Source organism: Cryptotermes secundus, unplaced genomic scaffold, assembly GCF_002891405.2.
Source record: "Cryptotermes secundus unplaced genomic scaffold, Csec_1.0 scaffold371, whole genome shotgun sequence".
NCBI classification, from domain to species: Eukaryota; Metazoa; Arthropoda; class Insecta; order Blattodea; family Kalotermitidae; genus Cryptotermes; species Cryptotermes secundus.
In genome coordinates this window covers 1,048,195-1,059,021 of record NW_019741978.1, presented here as the reverse complement: position 1 = coordinate 1,059,021, position 10,827 = coordinate 1,048,195, and the positions used below count along the sequence as shown (strand labels likewise).

The 10,827-nt window shown below is 37.7% G+C and overlaps 1 protein-coding gene across 1 annotated transcript; it reads left to right on the top strand.

The window, feature by feature from the left end:
- The first annotated feature begins 59 nt into the window (after positions 1–59).
- On the top strand, positions 60–2,736 carry LOC111872898 (ADP-ribose glycohydrolase ARH3). Its single transcript, XM_023867162.2, has 3 exons — positions 60–477; positions 1,543–1,732; positions 2,416–2,736. Exons 1-3 carry the CDS (start codon positions 449–451, stop codon positions 2,617–2,619), a joined length of 423 nt encoding a protein of 140 aa, XP_023722930.1. The 5' UTR covers positions 60–448; the 3' UTR covers positions 2,620–2,736.
- Positions 2,737–10,827: the final 8,091 nt, after the last annotated feature.

Below are 10,827 nucleotides of genomic sequence, written 5' to 3'. Positions count from 1 at the left end.
AGCTGCGGTCGCTTGGTCAGTATAGTTCGCTTGCAGACTAAAATCATGGAGTTTTTAGTATTATATTTTATTATTATCAGATACAGTAACAGTTGGAGCAATGTATAATAATGAAATGAATCCCTTCTCCCAAGGCAGGGAGGTGAACGAGATCTCCTGATGAGGGGGTGTGCAGCATACATAGATGTAGGAGCAGGCTGCTGGCTTGAATCACCAGCACCACAACCACCCATATGCATTTTTTCTCTGACCTGAGGGTAGCTGTAGCAATTTGTATTTCATACTATTGAGTACAAGGTATTCTGCTTCTGTATTTGCTCTGTTATTGATATCGCTAGTATCTGGAACGTCTTTCTGCCAATAGGCCATTGCAGTCCATCAGAGTCTTCATTTAGACCCAAAGGAAACACTCGATGTTCACAACTTTTCAACTCAGCTAATACAAAAGATGTCACAAATTGAGAAAGACTGTGAAGGGTAAGCATCATTTTGCCTCTTTCTGTATTTAGCTTTTTGTTAAGGGAAGAAAGTAAACTTAAAGATCAAGTTACTATCTCTGTGTGTCTCATCTTTCAACGTTTTGAACCATTTGACCAAAATTTTATGAGTGTTATGCCTTTGTTGTATAGGTGAAGTAGAACTGGTCTTTAACCATGATAAACCCTACACATTCAACCCCCTCTCATACAGGTCAATCTGCAAACTGAACCCCCTCCCCTCTTGAGAATGTAATTTTGTTAGAGTGAACAAAACCAAGTTTCATGCAGCCACCACACAACAGAACTGTAGCAGGTGGAAAGGGCCCTGCTTTTTTATCAGTTGACTGAAGAATATTGCCATTATCATGGCGTGTTAGAAGCATTAATTAGGCTTGGAAAATTCCACAGTAAAGATGGAAACTGATAGAAAGTAGAAATTTAAAGTGATCCGTAACTTAATATAGATGAAATCGTAATGAATTATCACATAGAGGAGTGTATAGCCGTGAAAACCTCAAATCTTACAGAGTGTATTATAGTTTAACCAGTGGGTGAAGACTAGCATAATGAAATTGCTAAACCTGTCAAATAATATGGTTTCAACATTTGGGAAGGATAGGAAATTCCCATATCCCAAGAACATCTGTGTCTATATCAAAGACAAGAACGTAAGCAATGAAGAAGTAAATTCTTTACTGCTGTAACATAGCATACCTATATATAATGTAAAAAGGTAAAGCTGTCCCTCTAACTGGCCATGAAAGCCCATAGGGTTGTGAGATGTTAAGGGTCCCACATTATCTAGACAGTCGACTTACAGTTGGCAGTAAGGTTGTCAGCCTTATGTGCCAGCCACCCTTTACCCCCCAGGAAGATTCCTGGTACTCATTTCTGTTAGAGGCTGAGTCACCCCCAGGGCTATAGTGCGGCTGGAAGGATTAGGTAAACTGGGGGAAAAAGTCCACTTCATCAGGACTCGAACCCGCAACCTTCCGGCTTGTAGCATAGTGCCTCAACAATGGTAACGCATGCCCCTACCTATATAAGGTATCTCTTTTTATAGCTTAGGCCTGGATGACCCATATCCCTACCAAACACAGCTAAAGAAGATGCAGGTCCTTTTGGACAAAAAGGAAGATACACATGATGCAGAGGTTGAGAAAACTTTGGGAACCAGTGTGGCTGCTCTGTATTCTGTTCCCACTGCCATCTTCTGTTTCCTCAGGGCCTGTACACCTATACCAGAAATAGATGTATGTAAATCAGTGTATGAAATTATCCTCTTTATAGCCTATTTTACATAATTAAAATAGAAAATATGATTATGAAATCGCCATGTTCATGTGTGTGTGTCCACTCCTCCCAGTAACTTTTGAACCAACCAACAGATTTCCACGAAACTTGGTATGAATATTGTTTGTTATTGTTTGTTGTAAGGGTAGGGTGACTTTTATACTTGATAAGGTAGTAAATGGTCCTTATAATAAATTACATATTTGAATGCATTTTGAAAATTTTGGTGAAAGACTGGTTAGAAGATCCACTGCAGTTTTGAATTTGGCTGTTTGTCTATATCATGATTTGTAGGAGTGGTCACGTGATTTGGGATTTGACTGCATAATTGAGGATAACTCAGTATTATGTAACATGCAGTGTTGTTACATGCAGACACAACACAGATATTTTTAAATTAACAGCAATGAATTTCCAAATCTTCCAAATGATGATCATTGAGATATTTGAAAAAATGTATTGTTTTTATGTAATTACCGTTATGCACTAAACTGTACTTGCTTGCAGCTTACTCTTCAACCCTAAAGATGTAGGCAGTACGCTCCTGTGAAATGTCAGGTATCATATCCCACAAGATAGTAATTCTTCATAATCATTGCCATGAGAACCTGAAATCTGACATTTTACACATTTTTATTTACAGACAGACAATCCATTCAGACGTACAATCCAGTATGCCATCTCTCTTGGGGGTGACACTGATACAATAGCCAGCATGGCTGGAGCTATTGCAGGTGCCTACTACGGTTATGGCATTGTTAGCGAGAATCTGCAGAAACACTGTGAAGCCACGGAACAGTTCATCGAGTATGCAGACAAGTTGTACAAGATCACCGCCTCCAAATAGTAGCTCAGTTTTGATATGTTTTTTTTCTATGTAAATAGACAAATGTTCTGGAATGATCTTGTTTCAAAGTGAATAACACTTTTAACATTTAAAAAAAAATGGGAATGTTTATCTCACCCTTTTAAATATTTACCATTCTTTCTGAATACAAAATATAAAAAATGAAAATTTAACCAAGAGTTTTTATCTGTTTACCTTATTTTCTAAGGCTTATGAATATGTTACTACTCGTATATCATATCTGTCCATCTGTCTGTCCCCGTCCTCCCCACCATGCAACCTTTAATAACTTTAAAACCAAATACAATATTTTCACATAAATGGAATGATTATGATGCCAGTAGAGGTTACGGTGCCTTTCAAATCAGTGATACCAACATATGTTAATCTTTTGTTTCACAGTGAATCACTGGAAGCAGGCATGTGAAATTTTGTATGGACCTGGATTTCATGTGACTTGTTCTTTTTATACATTAATAGTTATAAATGCAACCTTTAATAACTTTAAAACCAAATACAATATTTTCACATAAATGGAATGATTATGATGCCAGTAGAGGTTACGGTGCCTTTCAAATCAGTGATACCAACATATGTTAATCTTTTGTTTCACAGTGAATCACTGGAAGCAGGCATGTGAAATTTTGTATGGACCTGGATTTCATGTGACTTGTTCTTTTTATACATTAATAGTTATAAATGCAACCTTTAATAACTTTAAAACCAAATACAATATTTTCACATAAATGGAATGATTATGATGCCAGTAGAGGTTACGGTGCCTTTCAAATCAGTGATACCAACATATGTTAATCTTTTGTTTCACAGTGAATCACTGGAAGCAGGCATGTGAAATTTTGTATGGACCTGGATTTCATGTGACTTGTTCTTTTTATACATTAATAGTTATAAATGCAACCTTTAATAACTTTAAAACCAAATACAATATTTTCACATAAATGGAATGATTATGATGCCAGTAGAGGTTACGGTGCCTTTCAAATCAGTGATACCAACATATGTTAATCTTTTGTTTCACAGTGAATCACTGGAAGCAGGCATGTGAAATTTTGTATGGACCTGGATTTCATGTGACTTGTTCTTTTTATACATTAATAGTTATAAATGCAACCTTTAATAACTTTAAAACCAAATACAATATTTTCACATAAATGGAATGATTATGATGCCAGTAGAGGTTACGGTGCCTTTCAAATCAGTGATACCAACATATGTTAATCTTTTGTTTCACAGTGAATCACTGGAAGCAGGCATGTGAAATTTTGTATGGACCTGGATTTCATGTGACTTGTTCTTTTTATACATTAATAGTTATAAATGCAACCTTTAATAACTTTAAAACCAAATACAATATTTTCACATAAATGGAATGATTATGATGCCAGTAGAGGTTACGGTGCCTTTCAAATCAGTGATACCAACATATGTTAATCTTTTGTTTCACAGTGAATCACTGGAAGCAGGCATGTGAAATTTTGTATGGACCTGGATTTCATGTGACTTGTTCTTTTTATACATTAATAGTTATAAATGCAACCTTTAATAACTTTAAAACCAAATACAATATTTTCACATAAATGGAATGATTATGATGCCAGTAGAGGTTACGGTGCCTTTCAAATCAGTGATACCAACATATGTTAATCTTTTGTTTCACAGTGAATCACTGGAAGCAGGCATGTGAAATTTTGTATGGACCTGGATTTCATGTGACTTGTTCTTTTTATACATTAATAGTTATAAATGTGATCATGTGAAACTGATCTTGTAACTGAGAAATTTAACACAGTAGGAATCTATATGAATACAAATTATGAAGAATCATATATATTTACCAACACCAGCATATAAAAACAGTTCGTTTATAGTGAGTGTGTCTAGAAATCCATAGAATCCTAATTTCTGTTGACTGTCTCATGAAACGTGTAGGTTTTATGAATCAGGAAATTGAAATCGGCTGGGATAGCTGAGTTGGCGCAGCAGTGGACTACAGGTTGGATGGAGTTCCATTCCTGACAGGAATAGGGATTTTTCTCTGTTGTACAGTATCCAGATGGGAGCATGCGGTAGTGTAGTGGTTGAGGTGCTACGCTACAAGCCAGAAGGTCACGGGTTGAAATCCCGATGAGGTCATTGGATTTTTTTCATTTGACCTAATCCTTCCAGCCACACTAGGCCCTGGGGTTTACTCAGCCTCTAACAGAAATGAGTACCAGGAATTAAATAATTTTCCTGGGGAGTAAAGCCCATAAGGCTGACAAACTTACCACCATCTTTGAGCTGATTGTCTAGATAATGTGGGACCCTCAACGTCTCACAACCCTATGGGCCTTCATGGCCTGGTACAGGGATAGCTTTACTTTTACTTTTACAGTATCCAGACCTATCCAGTGAGTACCTGGAGCTCTTTGCTGCAGGGGTAAGGCAGCTGATGAGTGAGGCTGACCATGCACCTTCATCTAGTGCTGAAATCAAGAATTGTGGAACTATACCTCGACTTTCCAATATCTCTTCTTGGAATGGTGTTTAATTAAGCACAGGACAACTTTACCTTTACACATTGTTACATTGTTACCAGGAGTTGAAAAGTATAGAATTGTCTAGGTTATATTATGTTAGCATTAGAGGCAACTCATTTCAGCACTTCATTCTCTAAAATCCTTGAATCTGTGTTCATCCTTCAAAAAACTAAGTTTCACGCCTATATAAAATATCAGGATCAACAACTTTGCAGATTATGCTATATGACCTCTGTCTTTGGTTTTTAAGATTGCTGTTCTTTGTTTCTTTTGTCTTGCTGTTGTGGAAGCCTACCATAACACTAGCCAATCAGTGTGGACCACAGCAGCGCCAATGCTCTTTGGGTTGGGTGCTGCTAGAGACAGCAAATAAATATGCAGACCTCTGATGTGCTGATCAATCAGTCAGAGCTATACTTACCTTGCGACGACTCATCTGGAGCACACACAGCAACACCGAGTCCCCTAGCAGCAATACTATCAGCCGACTCCATTAGCAGTCATCTAGACCCATTGCAGAAGTCCGCTGCCAACACTTACCGCACTCGCCCGGCTGCCAGCCCACTGTGGCATTCATCAGGCACACCCTTCCTTAGAGATACGGCCCTTTTCAGGGCCCCACTATACCTCACCAGTTGCTGTATGCTCTTCTAACAGCAATAAATATCTGTTATAGAAGTTTACATGGGTTGTCTCTCCAAGTTTGGAACTGATATCCCACACTGTATTTCCTTTTCCTCTCATGTTACATTCCAGCAGTTTATGTGAGATTTGATTTATATTCATCCTTAGGACATGTTCTAGGCCATGCCATAGCTCAAGCAGTTAATCACTGTCTTCCCACCACGGCAGCCCAGGTTCGATCACGGGTTTGGTCAAGTGGGATTTCTGGTGGACAAAGAGGCGCTGAGGCAGGTTTTCTCGTAGTACTTCGGTTTCCCCTGCCAATCTTCATTCCACCAATTGCTCCACAGTAACCCTCACCTATCATCTGGGGCTCGTACAATAGGCCAGAAGTGGCCGCAGTACAAGGGACTTAGTCCCACCTCACTAGCAATAAAAAAAGGACATGTTCTAACCAAGAACAGGTAATATTATAGTATAGTATATTTTAAAGTTTAGGTTATTAGGTATTGCCACCTGACATATATAGAATAAGCTATATTTATAATAAGTTTATGCCATAATCATTAATGTATTTTAATCAGAATAAAATCAAATGAATGAATGAACATTAATTGTTAAAGTACCAAGCACAAAATTCTCAGCTTGCTGTAACAGATAAAAATGCAATGTTATTCATTTAAAATGTTCTGTATTCATAAGATACTACTTGACTGTATTTCCAAATGGTTTACAGATAGACAAATAAACAACAATGTAAATGCACAAACAATTATGAAACTAGTGTGTACAATATTAACAAGTTAATTGACACAGTTATTTTTATAAGATTTCTGTTTGAATTACACATGTATATTTCATGACCACAGCCTCATTCCACCAATTGCTCCATGTTCATTAATCATCCCAATGCTACACAATCTTGGTACAGGCAATGTTGCTAAATAGCCAATTAAAGAATAAATACTTAAATTCTGCAGATAAATTAAAGCAGAACACTCAAGTTATTATGTTGATATTTCAGTGGATTGAATCTATTGTTAATTCTGATGCTGTTAACAATATCTGCTTCATTTAATTTCCGTGCATCAGCTGTCAACTCTGTGTAGCTTCATTGACATTTGTGGTTGTAAAAAAGGCAAAATTTGTCCTGTGATTAATTAATTAAATACCACACCATGAAAATGTATGGGGAACTGGAGGAATAGCTCTGTCCATTCTTAAACTTTGTGCTACATGGAGGTGCCTGCTTTATCTCTGAGGAAAGATGCTCCATTACCCACAGTACATGAGACTGGATAGGCACCACAGCTAATCTGCACACTGTGATGAAGAGAAAAATCTCTTGCACCTGTGGGTAACTGAATCCTGATTCCTCAGCTGTCCAGTTTGTAGACCATTCATTCATTTATCACCATACCAACTGAGCTATTGCGGCAGCTTGATGGCTGTGTATGAATGCTATATACCAGATGAAAAACATGAAAAGTCTTGCATAGCACAGTATGACGAGAACATAACATCGTATTCTAGACATACAACCATTGGCAGTGCCAATATTTGGGTTTGAATGTCTTTGTGTATTTTCAAGACTGGTCATGTGTGTTCCACGTTAGAAGTATATAAGAAATTGAAAGTAAATTTAATTAAGTATGAATATTTATGGCAGGGAATATTAAGTTTTACAAAATAATATTGTAGCATGTAGACCCATTGCTAAGTAATGCCTCAACCAACTATGCTACTGCATGCCCCCTTTCATTGTACTATGAAGACTAAAGTTCAGTTCTAAATTTGTTCTTGTGTTTTCAGTGGTGTGTATGCAAAATAACAAGTCCATAAAATTGGCAGTGACATGGTGTATGTTATATTGTGACATTATGTGCTGGTAGGTGAATACTAAAGTTTTGGAGGAACTGAGCATGTTCCTCGAAATGTTGGTATCTGCCTGCAAGCTCACATGGTGTCATAACCCAGGTCATCATCGTCCAGACATTCCCAATTTTTACAATGGAATGAAACTGTTCTACTTTTGACACTGGATCCAAACATATTGTGACATGTTGCGCAACGAAGGACCCCTACCTCCCCAGCGGCACGTGGCGGTAACGTAGCGCTCGCGTAATAGGCGAGTCATCACCCCGCCACTCTCCCTGCGGTGACGTCACAAGCGGAGCCGGAGTTAGCCGAGCCCCCGCAACCTGGTAGCTATGCAACGCGAGTCAACAGCGGTGACATAACAGGATGACGTGGCACTCATTACGCAACAGGCAAGCACTGCGGCTATATAAGTGAGCTGCACAGCGGCTGCGAGAGGTTGTAACGTAACAGTCGCTGAGTTGATTTGTTCTGTGGCAGTCGCAGAGATCAGTAGTAGTCGAGCGAGAGCGTGTTATCAACAGTTCTCCAGTCAGCCGACTATAGTTGGAGTATAGCAGCCATCGCGGAAAGAAGAACCGGACGTGTGTGTAATTGTGTAATTGGGAGTGTGTGATACAGTGATACATAGCTCCCCTACTGTAAACGTGTAGACTACTGAAGGCAGAGTGAACTGATTTGCGCATAGGGTTATAAATCGTGAAACCCCGCAACAGTGTTAACAGATTAATGCGATTAGGGTTATAAAGTGTGAAACCCCGCAACTGTGTGATAAGTAATTGTAGCCGTTATTTGTAGATTGTTCAGTAAACCAATTAACAATCTCTACGGCGTAACGAAACACGTTACANTGGATCCAAACATATGTTTAAATTTTTCTTTTTAAGAGGAAAGTTATTTTTAAGAAATCGAATATACTGCCATTGTCATGTGAATACCTTCTCTTGTTGAGGATGTTTGTGATTGATAATCAAACTAAATTTTGTTCAGGTTTAGATGTTCATGGTTTGAATACAAGAAATCGAAAGCAATTATATTTGCCAAACTCAAATCTTTCTGCTTTTCAGAAAGGTACTATGTTTACCACTATTAAACTATTCAACAAATTGCCCATAACCATTCAAAGCCTTAAAGAGGATAGAATTAGTTTTAAAAATAGGCTGTCTTTATATCTTATGAATAATTCTTTTCTTTAGTTTGTGACTATTTGGAGCATAACATAAACAATTACTTCTAATTCTGTTATCTGTGTGTTTGTTTAAATTTTTTGTATTTGTTTTGGACTTGTGAAATGAAATGTATGTATGTATGTATTAGACCAGAAGATCAATCACCATCAATGATAGATGCAGTTCTTCTGTCTGATAATCTGGACTTATACTAAAAGTTACTATATGCTCATTATTTTTGAACCAGTAATATTATAGAAGAGAAAAAGTGATCTCACACTGTACTGACTGAAGTTTTATTGTACACCGTTTACTTTACCTGGCTCACAGCACCCTTTTTGTGGCTATCAAGAGGAGAATATACAGGAAGTATAAAGTTACTCTGGAAACTGTTCTTTTCAAATGAAGTGCTGTATCCATACTATATTCATATTTATTATGAACAAAGTATGATACATATCATCATTCAGATCATATTGAACTGCTCACAGTGATGTAATTGGTCTATGTTATGAGACTGCATATATATCTTATTCTACATGCATATTTGGGATCATGATTTTTAGTATGAGAATATTTAACGGGAAAAGGTTTGGCTGTCGACATAACTGAACAGAGGAAATACAAATCGTCCATATAATAAGGAAACACCATACTGCATAGTAATAATACTTACATGATGATATAACCTAGAAGACATAAGGAAGAACTAGGAATACTGCACTAATCTTTGCATGTACTCATATTAACATATAACAACGCACCCTTGGGCATAACTCTGTTCACTGTGGGCACATTCTGCATAACACGATTTGCAGAATTATAAGGACATAACTTTTTAATACTAAACATTTTAATATCTGATGCATTTAAACATGCAACATTATTTTAATGCACGAGTACATTAATTTTATCTTTACAGCATGTACATGAGTGTACTATATGACTGTTATGCATTGTGCCAATATGGAGCCATATTAGGTATTCAATTAACCACAGATGTATTTGTAGGACTACCTGATGACGGTCACATGAGGACTGAAACATGTAGTAGCCACTGAAATAAAACATTTGTTGAGAGTTACCTTGGTTTATTTAATTAAATATTGTGACATATCAATGCACTACCAGGCAATGGCTTGATAAACACCCCACGAGGGCTGCGCCATAGCTCAAGCGGTTAGTCACTGGTTCGATCCTGGGTCTGGTCAAGTGGAATTTGTAGTGGACAAAGTGGCCCTGGGGTGGGTTTTCTCTGAGTACTTCAGTTTCCCCTGCCAATCTTCATTCCACCAAATTATGCATCATCATAATCACCCGGGGCAGGCTACAATAGGCCAATCAGTGGCCGCCATGCCAAGTGGACTCAATTGGACTCTACCTCCCACTAAGTGAAATTTAATTTTAATTTAACACCCCATGATACACACATGCAACAATAGCACGAATGTTATAGGCCGTTGCTAGGCAACAGTCAGCGTGCCAGTGAACTGGCTGGGTAGGAATCATGTGACTTATGTTTTCTGTCTGGTCAGTGCTATGCAACAATAGAACTGTTTTCTGTGCATGGTCCATGCCGAGATATATGAGAATACAGAAATGAGACTTCACTTGAGTTCCAAAGTTCCAAGGGAGCAGCAGTGTGGCTAGAAGAAGAATTAAAACTTAGTGTGTGATATTACATATGCTGTAGTACACCAATATTGGGATTGTGTAATTTAGTGAGACTTACAGTTCCTGTGTTATAAATCTGTTGCTGTAAAATTGGTAGTGAAGACTAGTTGAAATAGACCGAGAAGATTAGTGTGCAGTGATTGTAAATTGTGTAAATCAACAATAGCGTTTTAATTAATTGTACTTACAACTGGTGAATATCCAATAAATCAATTCACCAATCCAAACCCCGTGTTATTAGTCACTAATACACATGACAATACCGTTGTGTCGATGGCCAAACCTTTCTCCATTAATTATGATACACAACAGGATGCATAATA

Excerpts from the sequence above, each read along its gene's own strand:
- LOC111872898 (XM_023867162.2), top strand. The coding sequence starts at position 449 with ATGTCACAAATTGAGAAAGACTGTGAAGG. Across the intron at positions 478-1,542 it reads ATTGAGAAAGACTGTGAAGG|CTTAGGCCTGGATGACCCAT; the intron begins GTAAGCATCATT and ends CTCTTTTTATAG. Across the intron at positions 1,733-2,415 it reads CACCTATACCAGAAATAGAT|ACAGACAATCCATTCAGACG; the intron begins GTATGTAAATCA and ends TTTTATTTACAG.